This window comes from Neolamprologus brichardi, chromosome 15 (genome assembly GCF_056152115.1).
Source record: "Neolamprologus brichardi isolate AB-2024 chromosome 15, ASM5615211v1, whole genome shotgun sequence".
NCBI lineage: Eukaryota > Metazoa > Chordata > Actinopteri > Cichliformes > Cichlidae > Neolamprologus > Neolamprologus brichardi.
The window spans coordinates 402,385-429,474 of NC_142118.1; the positions used below are offsets into that span (position 1 = coordinate 402,385).

The window sequence follows — 27,090 nt, forward strand, 5'->3', positions numbered from 1 at the left end:
CAGAAGGCAAAGACTGCGAGAAACATCTTCACACATCCAGGTAAGCAAGCGCTCGAACGTGACGTTATTTATGCGAGTCCACCTGTGTAGAGATTGTGTTGTTGCACTTCCTGGATTATTTAAAGGAGACAATAGTTAATCAGGAAAGGACTTGTTGTGTGTCCCATGCAGTGTGCATTAATCTGGGGGAATATTGTTGTTTAAGGCACTGTCAGGATTCACCTCCTACATCTGCCTTTTCCTTTCTACTTTGTCTCTCTTTGGCTCTGTGGTTTTGATTTTGACTTAATCCTGTAAATAATCCTCCTTCACCTGAAGCAATCTTTTCCATTACCCGGTTTGTGTCCCTGCGGCTCTAAAGGTAGCCCAGTGATCATCAGCAGTAGAGACACCACACCTGATTACTACTTAATTAACCAGAGAGAGAGACAGAGTCCCATTGGGCTGACGTGATTTTACACAGCTAACAATGCAGAAGTGGTCAAATCAACACAGATGATTGAGATGGAGAAAAAATCAATAAACAAATTTTCCTGTTTTTTTGTGTTTTTAAAAAAGAGAAAACAGCAGCAGCAGGTTAGTTTGATCTGAATAAAACATTAATATTAAGAAGCTGTTTCTGGAGTCAAACCGTACTACAGAAAAACCTCCAGAAAATCAGCTGAACGTGGTTATTATCCAAGCGCGTGATAATGATGATGCTAATGATAATGGTAATGAATGTGCATAATCTTTGGCCATTATCAGTAAAGACTCGCAGAGACAGGAAGAAAATGGGTGGTTAATGTGCCATTCACAATAAATGTGTGCACACGAGGGGATGTTTGATGGTTACAGGACAGAGGTATGTCTGTCCCACTGACCCCCCCGTCTCAGTGTATTCGTGTTTAAAGATCATGCGTGAAAGTAATCCCATTTCTAAACCTGACTCTTGTTTCTTTAGATCTGAACAGGTTAAATCTATAACTCGTTTTATTGCCAAACATGTCACGATTTGCAATTTCTTTTATTTTTGTAAAGAAGCAACAAAGAAAAAAGGATCTGCTGCGTGTGCGAGCATCCTGCCTGTAATCATCTGAAACTGCTCTCAGGATTTCTGCTGCCTACGCTAAAGATTGAACCGATTAAAGCGTTTACAGGCTTTTTAGAGCCTCTCTGTAAATATTCATTAAGATTTCTGTTTATTCGTATATATGCATATTAATGGGTCTGTTTTGTAAAACAGCAGGTTTACCTGTTATCTGCCCCCGCGCTGCTACATGCACAGCTATTTTGCAGTTCAACAGTTTTCTTTTTCCTCACTTGGATAAAAGTCAGGAGCTCGTGTGGCCGTGCTAGATTGCTTTCCCTGGGTCCATGTCCAATGGATTCGCACAGGTGTCAACGCAGCTTAACAGCGACCAGATCAATGATGACACAGTGTCAGCTGCATAACACTCTGCAGAGTTTCAGCTGTACAGCCAGAGCCAGTGGGGAATTAACACTGCAGAACTGAGCGCATCATTAAGGGCGTAATGTCCCTTTTGTGTGAAAACCTCCAATAGTCTTTGTGGATTCACACATTCGATGTTTTCAATGAATGTTTGAGGCACATTCTTTCATTTTGGGTCGCATCAAACGAAATAACCTGTACAGGTTTGGGGAATGTCATGGGAGCGTCCAGGTTTCCCTCCGTCTCCCACACATCCAATCCCGGCCCAGCCTGTGCACTACGCTCTGCTCTGCACTGGCGTAATACTCTCTCCAGGCTTTTAATGCACCTTGATGAGGGTGTGATTTCCCCCACTGTGAAGGACATAAGCGATGCAGAGAGTGATTGCTGAAGAGATGTCACCCACGTGAGCGTTTAGCCCCAGGTACAAATCTATTTCCAATTAAAAGAAAAAGCTTGAGCCACTGATGGAAACAGTAGCAATGATATGCTCAGCTGATCTGATGTGATGGTGGGAAAGAAACCAGTAATGAATGTGAGGGGTGCAACGTTTCCCCACTTAGTATTTGGGAGAATTTTAGTGAGACTGTTGTAGAGAGAGCTGCACCTCCTCACTCGGTGTGCTCTGCAGTCTGCATTTGATTTCCTAAAGAACAGAAGCAACGAGAGACAACGTCGCGTTGTTTTCCAGCAGCAGCAGTTCTGATGCTTCCAGCAGATGTGAGGAAGAAAAAGGGAATTTCAAATCTGGAGTGGCGTGTCATCCTCACAGCATCGAACCCTTACCCTGTGGGTGCAGCGTGGAGGAGTGGTGTCACACCCCCACCCACTCCCTCCTCAAGCTCTCGATATGTGACATCATCACAGTACAGCCATAGGTGTAAATTACAGGAGGCGGGGTCGTCTTCATCGCTGCAGCTCTGGATTATTTTAAATGTGCATTAAAAGCACTTGTGTTATTAGTATTTATGACAATACTAAGACTAATGATTGTAGCACATGTGCGCATGTTTGTGTCTCCATCAATCCTGATGAAACCTTAAACGAACCTTGGTCAGGGCACCGTGAGCGCTCACATCCATGTGACAATCGTCCAATCGGTGACTTTACAAACGTGGACGTTTGTTGAAGTTGAGTGTGTGCGTGACACATTCGTTACACAACATGTTGTAACAGTCGATGCAAATTCGTAATCTGATGATGAAGTTATTGAAATAACCAAAAATGCTTAAAGTCTGGAAAATATGATGAGAACAATGTGAGGATAACAGCGACAGCATGAATATTAAATTTTAACATATTCTTCATTTTGCATATTTATATTGGTGACAATATGGTATCTAACAAATGTATTATGTAATCAGTGTTTTCTGGCCAGTTTACCAGCATATAGACATATAGATCCTGACCTAACACCAAAGCAGCATGTTGGGCTTTGCTAGTAATAATAACAATGGACAGAAATACTAAAAAATATACTAAAACAACAGAAATACAATCTCACCTTCATGAAAGCCTTTCTGATTATAACCAAACATTTATGAAGAGTTTTAAATGCCGGCGCCAGTAAACCTGACAGCCTGTGCTCACATGTTTGAGATACCCGACAATAACTTCACTGATTACACATAAACACTGCCCAGAATAACCATTACAGAGAGCTCTGCTTACTGGACAATGAAAAGAAACCATCACAATACAACTTCACTAAAAACCCAAATGTGATTATAATGAGAAAGCGAGTTTGTGATGTTTTTGTGAAGCTGTGTTTAATGTGAGCGTCCTGACACACACCTGTTGCCCTCCTCTGCGCCTCTTTGTCCATCTGCCTCCTTTCATAACACACTACTGTATCCTGCCAGTTATATCACTCACTGTGTAATAAAAGATTCAAGACCAACAGAGGGATTTTTTCCACAGCTGACATCGTTCATTCAGTTTTAAACTTCTTGGGGAATTTCTCACGGCTCTTATCGGCCGGTTCTCACTTCCTGTCCTCTCACCCCTTCCTACAAATGTCCCTGCCTACGCTTGACCTCTTCACGTTCCCTGTAACCAGTCAATTTGTTTATCTGTGTCACAATAACATTTCTTAAATGGTGCAATGGGCCAGGTAATAGTTCCAATCCTGAAATCTGCTGCAGCCGTGGCAGAAAGTCCAAATCGGATTAAGATCTCTCAGATTAGTCGTTTCAGGATCAGCGGGGCACAACTGCAACTCTGCTCCTGCAGCTCCTGCTGGTCTGAACGGCGCGCTGAGTCACCCACGGTTTATCTGTGGCCGCACAGGCTGGATTTCCACGGCTGATGATCCAGCAGCTGTATGTGTCTGTGTGTGTCTGTGTGTGTGTGTGTGTGTGTGTGTGTGTGTCTGTGTGTATGTGTCTGTGTGTGTGTGTCTGTGTGTGTGTGTGTGTGTGTCTGTGTGTGTCTGTGTGTGTGTGTGTGTGTCTGTGTGTGTGTGTGTGTGTCTGTGTGTGTGTGTCTGTGTGTGTGTGTCTGTGTGTGTGTGTCTGTGTGTGTCTGTGTGTGTGTGTGTGTGTCTGTGTGTGTCTGTGTGTATGGTTCTGTGTGTGTGTGTCTGTGTGTGTGTGTCTGTGTGTGTGTGTGTGTATGTGTCTGTGTGTGTGTCTGTGTGTGTCTGTGTGTGTCTGTGTGTGTCTGTGTGTATGTGTCTGTGTGTGTCTGTGTGTGTCTGTGTGTGTCTGTGTGTATGTGTCTGTGTGTGTGTGTCTGTGTGTGTATGTGTCTGTGTGTGTGTGTCTGTGTGTGTGTGTCTGTGTGTGTGTGTCTGTGTGTGTCTGTGTGTGTCTGTCTGTGTGTGTCTGTCTGTGTGTGTGTGTGTGTGTGTGTCTGTGTGTGTGTGTGTGTGTGTCTGTGTGTGTGTGTGTGTGTGTGTGTGTGTGTCTGTGTGTGTCTGTGTGTGTGTGTCTGTGTGTGTCTGTGTGTGTCTGTGTGTGTCTGTCTGTGTGTGTCTGTGTGTGTCTGTGTGTGTGTGTCTGTATGTGTCTGTGTGTGTGTGTCTGTGTGTGTCTGTGTGTGTCTGTGTGTGTGTGTGTGTGTCTGTGTGTGTGTCTGTGTGTATGTGTCTGTGTGTGTGTGTCTGTGTCTGTGTGTGTCTGTGTGTGTCTGTGTGTGTCTGTCTGTGTGTGTCTGTGTGTGTCTGTCTGTGTGTATGTGTCTGTGTGTGTGTGTGTGTGTGTGTCTGTGTGTGTGTGTGTGTGTGTGTCTGTGTGTGTCTGTGTGTATGTGTCTGTGTGTGTCTGTGTGTGTCTGTGTGTGTGTGTCTGTGTGTGTGTGTGTGTGTGTGTCTGTGTGTGTGTGTGTGTGTGTGTCTGTGTGTGTCTGTGTGTATGTGTCTGTGTGTATGTGTCTGTGTGTGTGTGTCTGTGTGTGTCTGTGTGTGTCTGTGTGTATGTGTCTGTGTGTGTCTGTGTGTGTCTGTGTGTATGTGTCTGTGTGTGTGTGTGTGTGTGTGTCTGTGTGTGTGTCTGTGTGTGTCTGTGTGTGTGTGTCTGTGTGTGTGTGTCTGTGTGTGTCTGTGTGTGTCTGTGTGTCTGTGTCTGTCTGTGTCTGTCTGTGTGTGTCTGTGTGTGTCTGTGTGTATGTGTCTGTGTGTGTGTGTGTGTGTGTGTGTGTCTGTGTGTGTCTGTGTGTGTGTGTGTGTGTGTCTGTGTGTGTGTGTGTGTCTGTGTGTGTGTCTGTGTGTGTCTGTGTGTGTGTGTGTGTGTGTGTGTGTGTGTGTGTCTGTGTGTGTGTCTGTGTGTGTCTGTGTGTGTGTGTGTGTGTGTGTGTGTCTGTGTGTGTGTGTGTGTGTGTGTGTGTGTCTGTGTGTGTGTGTCTGTCTGTGTGTGTCTGTGTGTGTGTGTGTGTGTGTGTGTGTGTGTGTCTGTGTGTGTGTGTCTGTCTGTGTGTGTCTGTGTGTGTCTGTCTGTGTGTGTCTGTGTGTGTCTGTGTGTAGGGCCATATGTGGTGTGATTTCAGTGGTGTTGCACTGTGTGTGGCACTAACTGACTTTGTGATTTTGAAATTTGTTTTTGTGATTTTTAGACAGAACAACTATCGAGTGAAGTCACAGAATATTCTTTAATCGTGATTCAATAAGAATTTATTTTTACTAATGTTGGAATTTTAAACATGATTGATCATAATGCAGGAAGGCTAACAGCCCTTTGCAGCAGTAATAACAGTGTTAACGTGGGGGAGTTCTGTTCATATCCACCTCCATCATTTTATTCTTGGACTCTTCTAGAACAGGTGTTCATGATTCATATTTATATATAATCCGTGTTTACATTGTACTGGACCACAGTGAGGGCATCCACTGTCTAACACTTCTAGCTTCTCTGACGCTCTCTTCTGATTGGCTGCCCCTCTCTGTGCGAGATGGCCAGATCCACTCTTAACTAGAACTAGTAGAGTGACAAAAAATAGACTAACTACTAACAGAAAAACTTTTAAAAATGATATTTTAACTAAAGAATCTGAGATAAAATTGTGGAGTGTTTTAGTTTTTGACTCTTTCTGTCAGCACGACCAGATTCACGCTGAACATTAAAACACTTTCTGCTGAAGATAAGAAGTAAACTGAAAGGAACAGCGGTGAAACTAAACTAATAGGCTGGAAAAAGCAATCTATGATAACCGAGGTTTTATCTACTGTTTCGTGTATAATCATATTAACACAACAAGGTTCAGGACGCTTCGTGTTTTTGATCTAATCTGAAATACGGAAACATGTCCTGGAAGTACAGACGAGGAAAAGTGCAGCGAGTAGTTATTAAACTCCAAAAACGTGATGTCATATTGTAAGAGGAATCGAATGAAGTTCAATTCAGCATTCGTATTTTTCAGCACTTTTGTAAACACGGTTTATTTTTACAATCAGAAAAACGTCATTGAGGTGACAACAGTCGGCTTCCTGTCTGACTTGACTCACCTTGCTACACAGGAGGTGAGTCAGTTTGTTACCTTCAGACGAGAGACATTTGAAAGAGCCTCTCTTTCCAATTTGTGTATTTTCATTGAACAGATTTACTTTCTATTGAAGTCTTTACCCTCATGACTCTGGATCATCTGGAGCAGCTGAGATGCAACTTTTGGAAAAAAGATTTTTAAATTCGTGAGCACCATGAAAGTTTAATTTGTCTTAGCTACAAATGAGTGTGTTTGTGTATTTCCTTTAAAAGATTGTTTTGTGTGCATTTGTTCACAGGCATCTAAAACGTGTATGAAATAAGACTTTTGAATCAGTATCGTTGTCTTTTCCACACAAAACCACGCTGGACTATTATCTCAGATCAACACATTTCCCAGAAGTGACTGGAGAGCGTAAGGTCATAAAACAGTCATAAATCTCAGAATATGAAGAATAAATCTAACACCATTAATGGTCCATGAGATTTAATAGGCAGAGAAGAAATTTTAATCATCTTCCCCCTTTTAAGTGATCGCATCTTCACGCAATCCATCTTTCATGGCTCCTGGCTCCAGGTTGATCTTAATGACCAGGAGTTAAGATCTCCAACCAGTGGAAAAGGCTGGAAACCTCTGCAATATGTCTGTAGAGATAACACATCAGCTAAAATTCATAAATGTGGGAAAGCAGAGACGTTGGGAGACAAGTGGAGGAAGAAGGAGGCAGCGAAAAAGGGGAAAGTACAGAAGATGCTAAAAAGGGAGAAAGAGGGCAGCTGAGAGCGAGGGACCTCTGGGTTATCTATGCATTAGCAGACTCCATTGTGCTCTTCAGCTTTATGCAGACACCTAATGGAGGAGATGGAGTGAGTCAGAGCTTTGTCAGACGAGCATGGAGCTTTTCTTCCACCACGCTCACATTTGTGACACCGTGGATGCCCTCTCCACCTTTTATTAAAGCTGCTAATGCTAATTTACCCCATCGTTAGCTTTATTAATTCACTTCACTTTGCAACTTTGTGCACAAACGTACAGGATGAATCCCCCTGTTCACTTGCTGGAAACACAAGAGGGTATTTTTTTCAGAGACCGTATAAAAAGTATTAGCATACTGAGGACGGCTGTGTTTTCATGTGGAGAATTAGCACATCCTAGTCTGAGGCAATGGTTCTCAGCCAGGAAAGGCTGGACTGCCCACTCCAGCTTGGGAATAGTTTCTGCTCCAAAGTGGAGGAGCTCCAGTATTTTTGGTTCTCCCTCAAAAGTCAGAAAGAGTAGAGCAGACAGACTGGCACAGTGTCTGTGTGGATCTACGCTCCTACCCTCCACCCCATCCCTGCGTTGGTGTCGTACATCAGCATGATGGCGTCGGTCCAGAATCAACACTGCACCTGACCAAAGAGTTAGCTAAGGCTATTTAAGGCAAGCCAACACGTGTACTATAACGTGAATAACAGCAAATGTAAATTGTTAACCTGGTTATTATACTGAATAAATTATAAGGAAAACACCTGAAATAGTGCATGTCCAAAGACATGCACTTTGTGGGGATAGGTTAATTGAAAAGGATAAGCGGAAGCGAATGGATTGATGGATGGATGGATGGATGGATGGATGGATGGATGGATGGATGGATGGATGGGTGGATTGATGGATGGATGGATGGATGGATGGATGGATGGATTGATGGGTGGATGGGTGGATGGATGGATGGATGGATGGATTGATGGGTGGATGGATGGATTTATGGATGGATAGGTGGATGGATGGATGGATGGATGGATTGATGGGTGGATGGATGGATGGATGGGTGGATGGATGGATTGATGGGTGGATGGGTGGATGGATGGATTGATGGGTGGATGGGTAGGTGGATGGATGGATGGATGGATGGATAGGTGGATGGATGGATGGATTGATGGATGGATAGGTGGATGGATGGATGGATGGATGGATGGATTGATGGGTGGATAGGTGGATGGATGGATAGGTGGATGGATTGATGGATGGATGGATGGATGGATGGATTGATGGATGGATAGGTGGATGGATTGATGGGTGGATAGGTGGATGGATTGATGGATGGATTGATGGATGGATTGATGGATGGATAGGTGGATGGATGGATGGATTGATGGATGGATGGATGGATGGATGGATGGATAGGTGGATGGATGGATGGATTGATGGATGGATAGGTGGATGGACTGATGGATGGATGGATGGATTGATGGATGGATGGATAGGTGGATGGATTGATGGATGGATAGGTGGATGGATTGATGGATGGATGGATGGATAGGTGGATGGATGGATGGATTGATGGATGGATAGGTGGATGGATGGATGGATGGATGGATGGATAGGTGGATGGATTGATGGATGGATAGGTGGGTGGATGGATGGATGGATGGATGGATAGGTGGATGGATGGATGGATTGATGGATGGATAGGTGGATGGATGGATGGATGGATTGATGGATGGATAGGTGGATGGATGGATGGATGGATAGGTGGATGGATGGATTGATGGATGGATAGGTGGGTGGATGGATGGATGGATAGGTGGATGGATGGATGGATTGATGGATGGATAGGTGGATGGATGGATGGATGGATAGGTGGATGGATGGATTGATGGATGGATAGGTGGGTGGATGGATGGATGGATAGGTGGATGGATGGATGGATTGATGGATGGATAGGTGGATGGATGGATGGATGGATAGGTGGATGGATGGATTGATGGATGGATAGGTGGGTGGATGGATGGATGGATAGGTGGATGGATGGATGGATGGATGGATGGATAGGTGGATGGATGGATGGATTGATGGATGGATAGGTGGGTGGATGGATGGATGGATGGATTGATGGATGGATAGGTAGATGGATGGATGAATTGACTGATGGATGGATTGATGGATGGATGGATTGATGGATGGATGAATTGACTGATGGATGGATGGATGGATGGATGGATTGATGGATGGATGGATGGATGGATGGATGGATAGGTGGATGGATGAATTGACTGATGGATTGATGGATGGATGAATTGACTGATGGATGGATGGATGGATGGATGAATTGACTGATGGATGGATGGATGGATGGATGGATGGATGGATTGATGGATGGATGGATGGATGGATGGATGGAACACCTGAAATACTTTGCACGTGTTCTGGTGCATTCACACATAGCCAGTCTGACCGGATTCTCACAAAGTTCATGCATAAAATGGCTCTTAACTTGGAAAATAGTGTTGTCCATCCTTGTTGATGAAGTCTGTGAATAAATAAAACTAAAGTCACTTCTGTGACTCCTGTCACTTCTTTTTTTCTTTATGTAAAACTAAATACACCTTTATGAGCTGTTTTTGAAGTAATACATTTCAGAACAGCCTAAAATAAAAAAGATCTCGGCTGAAACAACATTGAAAGGCACTTGTCTGCTCTTTGAAACAATTTGATTACCTTCCTTCAACAAAAAAGTCAAAAACAGATCATTCGCCTGTTTCTGACCTCCACGCTGCCCTTAATGATTTCCAATACGTTTCTTTAAGGACAGTAAACTGGTAGAAAAATTACCGCAGATGTTTCTGATTGTTCATTTTCAGGTCTGACAAGAAATGTACTCAGATAACAAAAGCAAATGCATGAGAGCGGTGGCCCTTTTATGTTCTGATTGCTTCCTCTCTGATTCAAAGGGAAAAACATTTCTCTTGAGGACACGTAAGACTTTCAGGGTCTTCGTTAACTCTAATGGAAGCTCAGGACAATATGTTTTGGAAAGAACTGGGTAAAAGCATTCATTTCAGCGAGATGGGAAGAATCATCTGAAAAGTACAGGGACGTCAGGCCCCTTCGTTAAAGCCCATTTTCTTTTTGCTTTCATGTCAGCGTTCGTTAAGAATGCCAAGGTTTTTATATTTACGCACGATGAAGCCCTGTTTTCGAATACGACTCTCTCCCCGGCTCCAGCGGTGTTGGGAAAAGGCTGTGTAGGGGCCTAGCCCCCCAGTCTGTGCATATCCTCCCCCTGCACCCCGTTAACTGCCTTCTCTGGAAATGATATGAAATGTTGAGGATAACTAAAATAGTATTCAGAATTATAGGTGGCTAAGCGCGATGACGGAGAAGCGAATCATTACAGAAAATCGGGCAGAGAAAGGAGGGTGTTGGTCCGTGGCTCAAAGTGTCACACAAACTGAGTTTGATGTGATTTAGATGTGGATAAGCTGTGACTCCTGTGGCTCTTGGGCACAGTGGCAGGTCCACACACACTTTATGCTTTAATGTCGACTGCTGCAGATTAATTCATGGTGTGTTTTTAGGCGGTGCACAGCTGTCCCACAGAAATGCAAACATCATGTTTCCAGTTTAGTGGTTTAAAGGTGTTTTATTTTTGTCAGGAAGTTCACAAAACAGTCAAGTACTAAAGGTTTTTTTTTTGTGGGATTAAAGGTTATCCTGCAGGGATCACAAATGCCTGCACAAAATGATATCACAATCTAGCTAATAGATATATTCTATCTGCTTATCAGGGTTCAGGTCCCCCCACAGGGCCACCTCCTACAGCTGACTCCTTTCAGTGGGGAGGAAGGGCAGCTCTACCCTTCGCAAACGTTCTCGCTCACTTTGCTCATCACTCGACTTAACTGCTTTCAGCCTTCATCAGTTAAACGAAGATCCTCTACCCCCCACCGATCTTCAGTGAGCAGAGCTCCGTTAATGAGTAAATCCTGTATTAAACTTGCAATACTATTATTACTATTATTACTATTATTACTATTATTACAGGCTCGATCCTGAATGGTAATCTTCATTTGGACGCACAGTTGTTTGGCGATGTACTAACGTACGTTGTGATCTTAAAAATGTATTTAATATCGTGGCGAATCACAACAACAGTTCTCTCAAAGCCGTTTAACACATTGCTGCTCGTGTGCAAACGAGAGGCGACACACATCTGAGCTCACTGCTTAACTCCGTGTGCATTTCCACATGGCTGCACCGGATCTGCATTTGCTGAAATATTAACTCATTTTAGGCCAAAATGGAGACACACAAATCGCATATGCATGAGCTCCACCAGAAGCAAACGATATGAAAGTGACCACAGTACGGGAAGGATACCATAAAAAGCATATACAACATGTGTGTACTCCACCTAGAACCTGTTCAGAGATGCAAATAACGGCGCTGGACTTTTTGTTAATGAGACGAATTACAGGGCATTAAGGGGTGTGCGAAGGGAGGGAAGAGGCGTCCAGGTGATGCAGGAAACACCGACGGCAATCACGTCTGTGACTGGCCGATCCGTGCAAATCTTTACAACCAGCTCACTCTTACATCTGCCCGGTCCATTAATTGTTAATATCCACAAAGTAATAGCCTTCATTCAAAATGGCCAAAGCAGCGAGGAGTGGTGGTAATTTATCCCCATCAGAGCTGTTAGGAAGCCTGTTCACCAACAACCTGGAAAAAACCCCAAAAATCTTGAAAATTTGTTCAAACTCTAGAAAAATACTGATCTCAAATATTTCTGTACGACTTTAAATCAAACCAAGTCAACATGTGGGGAAGAAAGCATCTTTGTCATAGTTCAAAAATTTGTTTGGCGCGCCCGTTCGCCAACACGTGGGTTATTGCACGCCCCGAGCGGCGCAGCGGCGTTCGTTACATCAACTTTTCAGAACCCCTCATGTGAAGGAAGCTCAAATATTTCCTGTTTAGGCTGTAAATGTGTTTGTGTTTGTCAATGAAGTGCGGCTCTGACTGCAAACAGCTTCACAAAATGTATTTTCAAGGCTGTTTGAGTCAGTTTGAAACGTCCTGAACAAAACTCCTTTCAGCAGCACATTCACATGAACACGCTGTTCATAATTAATGTGTGAAAGGTGGATCTTTGTGATGCTGACGCCTGTCGAAGGCCGACGCCATCTTCCTGGTTTACTCGTTTGTTCGACTTACGTGGCGAGAGCTGCTTACAGGAGAATCTATCTGAAATGGGCTTAGTCAGCAGGCGACCAAATGATCTTTGCAAAGCAAACAAACAGCTACCCTAATGAAATAAAACCATTTCTACTGGTGTAAATGGGCTGCAGTCACACACGACTGGTTTCATGACTACGAGTGGTAACAACATGGAAACGCTAATATTGTCCTCCGACTCCCACAAAGCTGCTACGCTGTTTAAAATGTAAATAAAACTTTATTCACACGAGAACACAGAAAACACATCTAACGGGAAAAATCGATCATTTTAAGAAAAATATTGGCTCATTTTGTTGATGGCACCAGTTGGTAGTTTTCCTCTTCTTTGAGTTTGTAAATGGGAACCGAGGAGACCCACCGGGGAGAGGAACATCGTCCCAGTCTTCTCTGACTCTGGCTGCTCTGCAGGTCTGCCACCTTCCCCAAACTTCCATGACCCCCTCAGTAATCGTGCACGTGCAAACAGCTAGTAAAGACTTACAGACTGAGACCAGCAGCGCATCTAATACCACGAGAAAACAGCTGAGCGTCCCTAATATCCTCCTTCCCTTCTGCTGATTCACATACATGACTGTGTGGTGTGTGCTCCCCTTCACACATGTCCTCTCTGTAAACGTGAGAGACTGAATCCTGGTAACATTTTGTCGAGGTGCAGAGTAACAATCCAAACTTTGCTCACATGTCTAAGACCTCTAAGGCTACGTCCACACTAATGCGCAGCGTTTTCTCTCCGTTGTGGCCTCCCGTCCATACTGAGACACATTTTCCCCAAGGAAAATGGTAAATGGTAAATGGCCTGTATTTGTGTAGCGCTTTTACTAGTCCCCTCTAGGGACCCCAAAGCGCTTTATACACCCAGCCATCCACCCATTCACACACTGGTGGAGGCAGCTACATTGTAGCCACAGCTGCCCTGGGCAGACTGACAGAAAAACGCAGTGTTTCGAAAACGAATACGTTTCAAAACGGTGCTTTCGCGTCGCAGTGTGGACAAATGATGACGCGTGTTAGTCATGTGATGCAGTCATGTGACCAATTATTGACAGCCCTATTAAAGATTAATATCAGTCTGTACGTGCTTCACAGAGCTTTTCTTCAAACTCTCACTCGCTTTTGCAACTTTGTACTTTTGTGTTACTCGCAGCAACGACTCCACCTCATTGTTGTCCATTTAAAAACTCGCTGCTTTTCCTCCACAATTCAACGAGCCGCAGACAGAAACGAGGCAGGCCGAATCTTCGTGCGTTTCACACATGCGCAGTACTGGTACGTAAGTGTTTTCAGATGTTTCAATGTGGACGCACAACTCTGTGAAAACGACTGAAACGTGGCCGCGGAGCGTTTTCAGACAGTTTTCAGATCTATCCGGGCAGTGTGCACGTAGCCTGAGTCGACCTTAAGGATTTACTGGTGGGAAATCTGACAAATTTACAAACTGTGATTCTTCCAGTTTGTGTAGCGTTGATATATAGCAAGTACTTCATTATTAGTATTTCTTATTTGACCTCTGACCTCTCCTTTAAGGTCAACAGGTTGAGCAGCTCCAGCAGTAAAGCTGTTAATACTTGACAAACAGAGAACATATTTCCTAAACACGAGCATGAGGGCCGTGGGTGCGTGGCTTTCAGCCTGCAGACAGAGTGAATTTCTATCAGGCAGCGATCTATGCTGCTCTGTTTCTCTTTGTTATTGCTGTTGTTGGGGGAGTCAGTGGTGCGTGGCAGAATAAATGGGGGTCAGACAGTCAGAGCCACATAGATGCTGGGGTCTATCTCACCGGTTATTCTTCCTCAGCCTGCGCACGCGTCCTTTCACACATTTCTTCACTGCTAGCATGTTTGTTGCCTCAACATTGGCTCTAATGCCCATTTTATCATCGTCCAATCACTGTTGTGTGCGGATTTCTTGCTGCCTCAGGAAATGACCTGTGTTGTAGTTTCAAGCTAATCTGTGGAGGCACACATCGGCTCTCACTAATCTCCAGCCTGTGTGTGATTTCGATTGCGATCCAACCCTCCAGCCTGCACAGGATGATTCCTGTCCGCTGGAAATTGCCCGTTTTTATCATTTATTGCCTCAGGTTGTGCTCTCTCTCTCTCCACCCACACTGTCCATTTCCTGTTATTTGATGAACACTCTCCCACCACCAACGCTTTGACTGGCCGGCCAAATCCACCAAATTATCCCTGCGAGTTGGAATTCCTGCAGTATTCCTGTCAGTCTGTCCGCTCTCTCTCCCTGCAGGCTGGACCCAGATCCCGCAGGTTTTACCTCCCAGATCCTCCAGCTGCTGACTCCTTGTTTCGAACTCTTCTGTTTGCTGGCTCCTCGTTGTCGCTGCCTGTCTGGGTGCGCTGAGCGATGAAGATCCCTCTGTGGTGCCTGGTGGTCCTGCTGGCATGTCTCTTCAGCCCTGGATGCAGCGACTGTCAGGGGCAGTGTGTGGCCTGTGGACTGCTGCTGCAGCAACAGCAGCTGGAACAAACCTTCAACACCATGGTGAGCACATGTGTGTGTCGTTGTAATTCTGTGTGAATGCGCGTCAACACCGCGGCGCATGTGTGCAGCTGCAACGAGCCATCAGCACCCTGATGGGGCCGTGATTGTGAACCAGTGAGTTATTGATTAGAGTGTCTTTGTAACGCATCGTGCACAGTTTGATAGTCCTGTGTGTGCTTTGTTTGCACTACTTGTGTTGTGTTTTTGTCTGGTTGTCATTGTGCATAATCTCTGTGTGCTGTCGACCATTTACATTGTTGTGTTTTCACCTCAAAAACAGCAAGAAGAATATAAAATATTTATTTTTTCACAAGAATTAAGGTATGACGCATATTTCAATCAGTCACCAAAACATTACAGGGTTCTTCATGCAGAGCAGAGTCGTGGTGGCAACAATCATTAAGAATAGTAGAAATCCAGATTTCATGTCACAAAGGGATCTACTAGAAGTGTGCGTTTGCAGGATTTTTACCAGCTCATGCAGAGTCTTGATGAATGACACCATGTTGCACTTTGTACAGTGCTGACACTGGAGCTGCTGATGACTTTATTACCTGCACAGGTGACAGGAAGAAACAAGCAGGCTGAGACAAAAAAGTTTTTAAAGTGCAGCCAGATGCTGTTTCGTTTACGGGTGTCAGCATATTTATGTGTTTTTGCGATGCACTCGCACAGCCCTCCTCACCGCTGTCTCCTGTCTCACTCAGGGCGACCGTGGCTCAGGGGGTTGGGAATCTGTAACCGGAAGGTCGCCGGTTCGATCCCCGGGCTCTCTGTCCTGGTCGTTGTGTCCTTGGGCAAGACACTTCACCTACCGCCTACTGGTGTTGGCCAGAGGGGCCGATGGCGCGATATGGCAGCCTCGCTTCTGTCAGTCTGCCCCAGAGCAGCTGTGGCTACACCTGTAGCTGCCTCCACCAGTGTGTGAATGAATGAATAGTGGCATTGTAAAGCGCTTTGGGTGCCTTGAAAAGCGCTATATAAATGCAATCCATTCACTCACTCACTGAGAGGACAGACACACACTGCACTGTCGCGTCTCTCGCCCTCTCTGTTTTTCACATAATGATACTATGTGAAAAAAATTAGGATAAATTAAGTGAGGAGCCGGCTCTCGCTTAATGGGAGTCGACTCTTCGGATTCACTGCAAAGCACTCTCCAAGCACGGCTCTTGGAGCTGATGCTTTTGCACATGACGCATTATCAAACGTTACGTTGTGTGTCATGGATACTAGCGGTGCAACGGATCAAAGATCTCACGGTTCAGATCGGATCACGGTTTTATGTCACGGATCGGATCAATTTTCGGATCAGCAAAAATAGAAAAAAAAAGAAAAATTTGCCTCGCCGTTTACTTATTTAAGTATTTTTTGTCTATTAAAAAACATTTAACTGAAGACTCATTCCACTCACTTATATAAAAACAAATTAAGGTGCAATATGGACATTATGGACCATGCTGGGCAGCCTCTGCATCCTCTGCACACGGCCATAAACAACCAGAGGAGTCTGTTCAGTGACAGGTTGTCACTGTCAGTCAGACAGTCCCACACGCCATCAAACTGTTTAACTCTTCTCTGGAGGGGAGGGGGGGGGGGGGGGAAACAGGGACAGAGGAGGGGGGACAAGTAGCTGTAGTGCCTTTTCACTCTGCAATAGTTTTTGTTAATATCCAACGGTGTAAGAGACTCACAATACTTGAAATGTGCCGTTCCCTTGTATTCTTATTCCTGTTTATTCTATTTATCCCTTTTGTATTCTCTGTATTTATAGTTGTGTATATTTGGTATATTTCTGCTCACATTCTGCAACTTCTGTCGGTGCTGTGCTACTAGAAACTGAATTTCCCGGAGGAAACTGTAATCTATAGGGCAGTGCAGGCCTTTGTATCTACCGCTCCGCTGTGATGTAACGAGCGGTCACGGTCACGTCGCTTTCCGTTGCCCTGGAGCTCCACCCAACTGTAGTTTGAGCAACAGAAGATGGGACAGTTCAGCCATAACTTTAAACTTCTCCTGCTCATACATGCTTGTGTGTAACTTTTGTTTCATACAGTTGTCAGTCAGGCATCTAACTATGAAACAAATTACACTCCAAAAGACCCCGGGCTCCTGAAAAGATGACCCGGGCTTAAGCCCAGTAAACCCCCCCCCCTTCCCTACGCCTATGGTTGACTCCAAATCTCCAGAACACTATGGCTCAGGCTGTATCCCAAGTCAGGGTCTGCAGCCTTAAAGTACGCAGCCTCAACGATCCTCAAGGGCCGCGTACTTAAAGAGCGCTAAGGCCGGAAGTGCGAGGCTTGTGAAATGGGACGGTCTAGCCTCCGTTGCGCTGCCCAGGTTGCCTAGCAACCATGATACTAACAGCTGGAAACGTTTCATGAAGCTTTGTTTGACAGAAATGAAGGAGAAAATCTTTTGTTCATTTGTTTGTTTCTACATGAGCTTTGATCATTCTCTGATTAAGCACAGCTATTGAACGGCGTATATTTTAAAGTAAAGGCTTTAAAACCAAGTTAGTACAAACGTCACTAATGTCACATAACTTACTTACTTAAAGTTTACTCTTCCTGCGCCCCTCACCCTCCGTTTTTTTTTGGCAAAATTATCCACACCACCGCCGCGCTATGCATTCTGGGATATGTTGGGCCACGAAGTCTACACCGCCACGTCCTTAAAATTCAGGGAAATGAAGGACGCATTTGAGGGCCGCATTTCGAGCAGCCTTTGAATTGGGACAGCCTTCGTCGCGTCGCTGTGACGTAATCGGCCTTAAAATGCGGCCTTTAAGGCTGCAGACCCTGAATTGGGACACAGCCTCTTTCTCAATTCTCAAGTATTCTCGGAAACTCCGAACTCGCTGAGAACGCGAGCACGGACTCGCGATTTGTACACCAGCGTACTTGATGATGTCACAGGTCCGGAGGTTTTACTGCCGTCCTTAATTTAACTGTGAGTAATATGTTGTGAAGCTTTAATCACAGCCAAACCGGTTTACTCAGGAACAAATAAAACACTGAAATAAACCAAACATTAACATTTAGAAGTTACCTAAGAGACTTATATATCATGTTTAACCTGAGTAGCGAAAAGACTGCGGGGGTTGAAAACGATGTGCCGGGAGTCCGCTGTTCTCGCCGGCTCTAATAATCCTCGACCTCGCTGTCTGCTATGGAGCTGGCGGGTCACAGACGTCTCCAAAAACGTCGGCGCGCGTTTGGAAATATATGATATCTTTATAAATCGAGCAGATATTTGAAGTTTACACAGCTACATTCTTGAAAAGAACTTAAAAGTTTATTTTGTGACCCAGAAAGAGTAATATTTAAACGTTTTTAGCCCCGCTCGTCCGTTTGAGTTTTGGACGAAATGCATTCTGGGATATTTAGCTGTGCCAAGTCCACACAAGTCACCACCGATGCATGCTCGATAAAACGGGCGGAGCGAGAACACATCCGGGACTTTTTCGCGTTCTCGGCTTGATGCGTACTGTCACTACCCGATCCGTACCGGAAACCCGATCGGTACCCCGCATGCGCAAATCTTACGTCACTTCCTCTCTTTGCCAACATTGCGACATTCAGTATATTTGAATGATACGGTTAGCGCCCAGTTAGCTCCTAGCATTTCTCAGCAGCTCTGCCTCCTTTTCGACTACCGGGACATTTAAACAATGGATAATCCGTATACAAACAAATTCATGCTTTTCTCCTCAACAGAGAGTGTTCCCCGATTGAACAACAGCGCCGTAAAATAAGAAGAATGGCGCCTAATTACAGACTTAATAATGTTGATTTAGCAATGTGTCACGTGAAGATTCATCAGCCAGATTAAGTGTTTACTGGCAACTTTAAGTAACTTCAACAACTTCAAGTTTACAATAGGGTTCATTCGCTCGGTCAGCAGGTGGCAGTATCCTCGTACACTGGGGAGTACACTGCCATTAAACCAACAGAAGAAGAAGAAAACATCTGCACATGCTCGGTACGGATCGGGTAGACCCGATTTGTACGGTCCGACTTTGCACATGCGCAGTAAGGATCCCGATCCGTAACTATCTTTTTATTTTTCGTTTTTGTCTACATTGTACTGAAATGCTTCATTATTGCAAACATTTTAAGATATACTTATTATTCTTAACATCTTAACTGATACTCTGACCCGTAACTATCGTAAAACGCTACAACCGGAAGTAGACACCTTTTGCGCATGCGGGGTACCGATCGGGTTTCCGGTACGGATCGGGTAGTGACACGTACTTTGAATAGGAACAGTACTTGGTCTCCGACTGATGACGTATCACGAGTACGCATATTGAGACAGGCCCTATGTCGATCTGAGATAGCAAGACCGAGACAGCGAGACCAAGACAAGACCAAAGTCCGTCGAGACCAAGACAAGACCAAGACCACGTAAAAGTGGTCTCGAGACCGGTCATCCAACTCTAGTACATGGGGCTCTGCCAGGCCGGGAGCAGCCGCCAGTCCCCTTTGAGGCCAAACCGCAGCTCAGTTCATACCTTCTTCTACTAAAACGCTGCCAAACCTAAAATGAGGACGTGAGCCCAGCGAGTGAATTACCAGTTTACCTAATGTGTATGTCTTTGTACGTTTGGAGGACCCAGAGGGAACCCATGCAGAAGAAAGGTCCCTGCTTCCCAGCACATTCAAACACATGACCACCGTGTTCGGTTACCCGGTGCTCAAACGGCAGCCTTACAGCCAGCACGGCTAAAAAGCTTAAAACTTTAGGTTTCCAGTTTAACAGTCTGACATTCTGGAGTAACTCTGGTTCCACCTTCCCTAACCACAGTGCATTTTTAAGACAACCATGATAATTATCCATTATTAGCCTAGTGTTCCCACAAAGCTTGCTTAATAAAAATGAAGAAATTAAAAAAGCAACAGGACAACCAGGACAATGTTACGAGCTCATACAGTTTACCTGGTCAGCTGATTTTTATTTACCTCTGCTATAGATAGATATGTATAAATGCTCAATCAACAATCTTTTATTCCATACAATTCAACACTTTATGAGCATAAACCATCTGGATGGGGAGACATGCATGCAGAGGGACACAGCAAATCTCAAACTGGTGGAGGGTTACTCAAACTGGCCCCCACCTAATCGTAAAAACCTAAACATTCACATTCTTTCTAACTCCTAGTGAGCCTGACTTATGGCCTTGGCTCCCTGTTTGGTCTGCCTTCAACATCGGTGGGGGTGAAGCTCCCGTGCTCTGTCTCCTCTACTATCAGAAAAGTCCTGACTCTCTGAAAACAGTATTTCTTATAACTCAGCTAACCCTAATAACTGTAATAGTTATCACCTTTCTCTAATTCAGGAGAATACTACAAACTAAAACTACATAATAATTTCACAATCTTTAATTAGGGGTATAACATAGCATAAGATAATATTATAATCCCACAATAGACAGACACACAGCACTCTTTATGCTGGAAGCGCTTATCATCTCCTGTGTGGACAGGTGTCAGTGCCGAGTGCCAATATTCTTTCTGTGCCAATGCACAAATGGCAATTAGTGTTATAATGGGTGGTTAGTGCCAAACAAAATATCTACACACACACACACACACACACACACACACACACACACACACACACACACACACACACACACACACACACACACACACAGACTTAGACTAACATAAAATCCTAAAACCTGAAAAAAATACTTTATTATTTTTCTCTCGTCGGGGTTAAAGCTAAAGTAAGCCACGCAATGCACAGTGACGGAGATATGATGGAGACACTTAGATTAGTGTTGCTTCTCTGTGAGTACCTGCAGTTGTGCAGTTCTTTGTGACCATCAGGAAATCCCGGCCTCTACAGTGGGAGGATGTGATCGTTCTCCGAACTGAACCCAAAATTTCCACGCGGCACAGAATCTCATTCCAAGCAGTCTGAGAAAAATCAGTGGGTAAAAATAGTCGGTGGGTGTCCACGAATAGCTGTGGGACGGCTAATTTAGCTGATAATGATGCAGAGGAAAGACAGCTGGGACCTTTTTGGAAGTTGCAATAGACTGCCTCTCAGTGCCAGCCTGGGCCTACATCGCTGACTGACACATTTGATCAGCACCTCATTGTGTTTGTCCCACTGAGCCACAGATGGAATCCACGGAGCAATTCCATTGTCTCCCACTGCAGACGGAGAGTGTGTGCGTGAGGCCGCCGCTGTTCGCTATAATGTCAGGACCATTGATTTATTTGTGCACACACCTGCATGCCCGTGCACACACAGACCACCACATTCATTACTTACTGTCATTTTTATAAAGGCCAGCTTTTGTTTACATATGTGCTAATTACCTGTGATGTGGCTCTTAGTCACAGTGTTTCCTGCTCTCGTTTGTAGTTCAGCTGTGTGGAGGTGAGAGTGTAACCAGGGTTACTCTGTCTGTGTTTGTCATTAGCTGCCAGACTTTCGTCCAATTAAAATCATTACTCTGTCTCATTGCTCGACAGAAGTGTGGCGTTGCTTCCCTTATGCGTGTTTGCAAACAGCCACAGCTGGTTCCTGACGCACCTTTGATTGTTGCACAGAGAGGTTATGAGGCCTGGGGGCCTCATGCTGAACATTGTAGAGATCTGCCACACTCCCTGTTAGAGCTGGACCATTAGCTAAGTTAGCTACTGCATGCTATCAGCCTATGTTTAAGTGTTTTTACACAAAACAGTCAGAACAAAGTGAACAGCTCTGCTCTTGGCTCCAGCAGTGGTTTGTATGCTGCACAGCACAGCTGTTCTGACTTTGCTGCACAGCATGTGGTGTCCCAGGTGGTTAGCTCTCCAGCCAAGCTGGGTCCAGTGGCTTTACTGGGGGAAACTCAGTTTTGTCTTTGCAGCTCAAGAAACAAACTATCATCAATATGCTGCTTTTTCATACAGGAATATTGCATTTCACTTAAGAATTTCTCGCACACACATCTCTCTCTATCCTCCAAGCTCGGGTCCTCTACCAGAGGCCTGGGAGCTTGAGGGTCCTGCAGGATCTTAGCTGTTCCCAGGACTGCGCTCTTCTGGACAGAGATCTCCGATGTTGTTCCCGGGATCTGCTGGAGCCACTCGCCTAGCTTGGGAGTCACAGCACCGAGTGCTCCGATTACCACGGGGACCACCGTTACCTTCACCCTATATATTATTATATTATATTATATATTATTATATTATATTATATTATATTATATTATATTATATTATATTATATTATATTATATTATATTATATTATATTATATTATATTATTTTCTAGAACTACCATAAATCACAAAATAAATTACAATACAATCCCATGTAAAGAAAACCACACAGTAAATTAAGGTGCAGGCTGTGACCTTCCTGTATTCCTCACATTTCCTTGCTGGAGAATCAGGATTTTTTTTAATTGCAGTGAATTTCTGGGGCTGACAGATCATGTAGTCCTTCTCTTTCATCTGTTTTCTCTTTTTTTAGTATGTTACTGTTTTTCATATCAACTTTGATGATATGATCTATTGATATACTATTGATAACGATAACCTTCGCTAATCGCTACCCTGATGGAAACGTTTTGGAAAGGTTTACATTTTCTGGTTTCCTCTTTGGTTCGGTTTCTTCAGCGGGACTTTGTTACCTGAACATCTGTATCTGTCCACTACATCACACAGCAGGCAAAGTGTGACTTCTTTGGCTCTCCGTCACACCATTATCAGTCACTCCTCACAGGATCAACTCTTTTGATAAGATGTTTGCAGATGGCTCATAACATGGCCTTTGGCCTTAAAGAAGGCATCCAGGTGGGCCTTAAACTCTGATCTGTCCGCCCCAACCCCACCTCTGCTGCTTCTCTGATCAGTTCAAAGAAGTTAGTACATCAAAATCTCAACACTGTATTTAAGAGCCAGCCCTGACCCAGCTCCTCTGTGAGAATTAAGCCTTTGAAGCGAGCTCCTCTTGGAGAATTTTCTCAACCGTTTTATCCTCACGAGTATATAAATCGTGGACTGTGTGCACGCACGCATTTCCTCTCGCTCATAAACTCCTTTAGATTGCTCCATTGATCCGCTGCGGAGAATCCCCTGGTGCGCTCATTTCATTTACGATGGATAATTAATTTCTGTTGATAGATTCACAGCAGAACTCCCTCTTCTCTCCTTCCTTTGATGTGAGCAGGTTTCTGATAACAATGCAATTTATCTCGTTTGAGCGAGATTTGACGAGCAAATGGGATTTGCTTCTTACCTCAAACTGAAATCAGCAAGCTTGGGAGTTTGGGAAAGGGGGAAAGAGAAGAATACGCTGACCTACTGTCAGCCATATATGGATGCACAATATAGGTGATAAATATATTTGGATTTACTGAACAAGAAAAGGCATCGTTGCATCAAAAAAGCTTTAAATGCACTTCAAATGTTCTTCATTGGTCCTTGAAGTCCATCAAGCGTCACGACTATGACAGGAAAGTCATTAAGACGAGGTGGACATTCAGCGCTGACAAACAGAAAAGTTCAATTCCAAATTTTTAGGAGCGGAAACGTAACGTCTTGAAGCTGAAGAGTCGTTCAGAAATAAATAGTTGTCAGCAAAAGACATCATTTACCTGCTGTCCTTCCAACAGTCTCGCACTTTTCTCCAATTTTGTGCTGTCAATCATTTTGCAGTAGTCGATGTCACATTTGTCAAATTATGGATGTGTCACATTCGCAGATAACTTTCATGCTGAACACAGCAGAACGAGGCCCATTAACTCCTGTGACACCCGAGTCATCAAGGTTAAAAGGAGGCTAGTTCAGCTGACGCCTGCACTAAAACCAATATAGTAATGCCATAAAATCATGGCCACACAATTTTTTGTGTTTGGCTGTTTGACTAGAAGAAAAGATATTTGATGAAAATGACTGGCTAGCTTTTACATTTTGTTTTCTTTTTGCCTATAAACTCATATATGCATATTTTCACAGTGTGGGGACTCAGGAAGCTGTCATTAGTCTCAATAGACTTTTTCATATGAGAAATAGTTGAATTCACTCGATGTAATATAAACAGTTCAGCTTCTAGTCAAACACAGATAATTATTACCTGACTCTCGTTTGTGGGCCACATCATTTTCTGTCTCATGAATCTAACTTTGTGCAACAAAAGGCAGCTTTTCCCCCATGAACATGTTCATACATGTACCGTGTGTCATATTTAAAGGCAGCATAATGGATGGATGTAGCCACTCCTCATTTTGAAGCTTCAGCATCAGAGTTTTAGGCAACGCAGGGTTTGTCTTGTAGAGCCAGAAGTGACCTTAAAATGTTTGTTGATTCATCAGCTAACGTTAGTTAGCTTGGCTAGCCAGCTGAATTAATAAAATGCACAGAGAAACATGCTAGTGCTAATTAGTGCTAATTAACAGACTGTAGCTCAGCAAACCATGTTTTAGTTCGATATTCTGTTAGCAATGCTCCAAAAGGAACCAACAGCAAAGAGACAGTGAAGAGCTCTGGTGTAATGACTGTTGTGGACGAGGACTGGAAAACATTAGCGGCCTCCAATTCAATTCAATTCAATTAAATGTTATTTATATAGCGCCAAATCACAACAAAAGTCGCCTCAAGGCGCTTCATAGATACAGAGAAAAACCCAACAATCATATGACCCCCTATGAGCAGCACTTTGGTGACAGTGGGAAGGAAAAACTCCCTTTTAACAGGAAGAAACCTCCAGCAGAACCAGGCTCAGGGAGGGGCGGGGCCATCTGCTGTGATTGGTTGGGGTGAGAGAAGGAAGACAGGATAAAGACATGCTGTGGAAGAGAGACAGAGGTTAATAACAGATATGATTCAGCTGCCTACGTTAAGCTAACCAGTAATACCCCCCCCCCCCCCCCCCCCCCCCCGACTGTAGCTTCAACAACTCTTCATGGCATCACTCATCAAGTGTTTTCCTTCTGGAGCTCTATTTTTACGCTTCTTCTGCCATCCTCTCAGTTTCCAAGATAAACACATTTTTCTGGCTTTTCCCTCGTTAGGCTCCAGCTTCACATAAAACTCGCTGAGCCTTTTCCTTTGCCACCTCTGTCTTTGTCGTACGTCTAGCCTCAGAGGACTATCCCACTTCTTTGCTTACCTCTTCCTTTGAATTCTTCCCTGCACTTCCTCAGTCAACCACCAGGTGCACCTCCCCTTCTCGTCCAGAATCAAGCTGCAGGCTGCCATCCAATGCACCGCAGCTACCCCACCCCTTACACCACCTTGCAGTTTATCTCTTTCAGACTGCACCTTTGTGTGCCTTCCTCTCTTATTCAAAACCATCTTCTTCTTGAAATATGTGGTCACCACAGCCATTTACATCTTTTGCAAAAGCTGTCTGCATTTCTCTAAAGAAGTACAAAGCCCAGGAAACACTTCACTGCGCTAACCTTACAATCCTTTGTAGGATTCTTTGCCCGTAGCTTTAAGCTTTAATAAATACAATGATCCAAGTTACCACTACTGCTAACAACTAGCGACTATAACAGCTGCTAAAACTCTTTAAATATCAGGTCAGAAATATCACACTGCTATGTTTGCTAAGCAGCGCTCGAATGTAGGAAATGCACCATGTGAGGAAACAACCAGTAAGAGATCAGTGGGAACGCGCACATGTTCAGACAGACAGTTTATGTGTGTTTGACTTGAAATAAGAGCGTCTGCTTTGCTCCGTTATTTGTCCTTTTCATGATTTATGTTCTAAGGAAAGAAAATTTGTGATTGTAGAAAGCGGAGATACTTCAGGCCTGTCAGCACCGTTACGTTCGACCGTCACGTTGCTCTGGTGTGTGGACTAAACACCTGCGATTATTTGCCAGAGTCTTGAGCCCAATATTCTCAGCATCCTCACCTTCTTTCTTAAGCCTGATTAGCGCTTGAATGACTGCAAGTAATTCAGGGACTTCAGTCTTTGGGATCTTTGTTGTTTTCATCAGTTAAACGTCAAAAAGACGCCTTCGGATCGCCTCAACACGTCACTGTTTCTCTTCCCTCTGCAGGTGTGTTTGTTGGAGTGCGAGGGTCGCATCTCCTCTTCGCTGACGTGGGACGTCTGCAAACGCGCTGTGAAGCTGTCGCTCCATCCTACACTTTCTGGAGGAGGCGCTCTCTTCAAGAGAACGGGAGAGGAGCTGGAGCTGACCTCTGTCGACCTGAACTCTGACAGTGAACTGGTGCAGTCGACAGCTGCGGAGCGTTTCCAGGAGGGGGGTCGGGATGAGACGCCCTTCGAGCAGCGCAGCGTCCAGTATGACTCATCGCTGCTGGGATCCTCTGAGGAGGGGGAGGGCCTGCAGAGTCTGGATCTCAGTCTGACGGATGAAGAGCAGAAGCCCAGAGAGGAGAGGAACGTGGAAAGCGATGGCCAGCTAGAGGCCGATGAAGGTGAGAGTTCAGAGGGCGTCGCCTTATCCAAACGCTTTGGCGGCTTTCAGAGGGGGCGCCACGCATACAGGAAGCTGCTGGGCTCATCGATGAGGCCGCTACAGAAGCGCTACGGCGGGTTCATAGGCGTCCGGAAATCTGCCCGCAAATGGAACAGTCAGAAACGGGTGAACCAGCTGCTGAGGCAGTACCTGGGCATGAGGAGCAACCGCAGCGGCAGATTCAACCCCATCCCCATGAGCCGCCTGTGGAGGCAACACAAACTGTGACGCTCCCGGGGCGCCGCCGCTGCTTACCTCAACCTGTCAACCATTTTTTCCACAGCAGCTCACTCCAGTTTGAACTGTGACGTCATCAGAAGAACAGACTCCGCCATCTTGCCGCGCCTCACTTTGTGTCTCCAAGTAACAAAGAATGTTTTGACCGTGATGTCCTTCCTATTAACCACATTTACACGCCATCCTGTGAAATAAAAGAATTCGAGAAGTGCAATTGAATATATTTTTGTGTGTCGTATAATAAAAAGTGGCCAAATGAGACTGGAGAAGTGGTTTAATTGAAGAGTGAAAATGATGTGGAAAGCACTTTGATGCATGTTTGGCTGGAACATGAAGGCAGCACTTTGTTTTCCTCTTTGGAATCACAGTCCCGCTTTGAAAAGGGTATTCCTAGATTTAGGAATACTCGGCTATACAGCTGCTAGCTGCTCAGCTTCCCCGTTAGAGCAGACACAAGATCAGATGATTTTATATCAGACGGTGAAGCTGCTGAAGCACCAACTATTAATTATTGATATAAAAATCTAATTCCCTGCTTAGGAACCTAA

General features: G+C 44.6%; 1 protein-coding gene across 3 annotated transcripts; it reads left to right on the forward strand.

The window, feature by feature from the left end:
* On the forward strand, window positions 1–26,789 carry pnocb (prepronociceptin b). 3 transcript variants are annotated; one of them, XM_006792943.3, is made up of 3 exons: window positions 1–40; window positions 14,597–14,851; window positions 25,880–26,789. In XM_006792943.3, exons 2-3 carry the CDS (start codon window positions 14,714–14,716, stop codon window positions 26,531–26,533), a joined length of 792 nt encoding a protein of 263 aa, XP_006793006.2. In that variant the 5' UTR covers window positions 1–40; window positions 14,597–14,713; the 3' UTR covers window positions 26,534–26,789. The 3 variants fall into 3 exon arrangements, with proteins under 3 accessions (XP_006793006.2, XP_035764618.2, XP_087708415.1); XM_035908725.2 differs by lacking the exon at window positions 1–40 and adding an exon at window positions 13,488–13,618; XM_087852289.1 differs by lacking the exon at window positions 1–40 and having other exon boundaries at window positions 14,591–14,851.
* The last annotated feature ends 301 nt before the right edge of the window (window positions 26,790–27,090 follow it).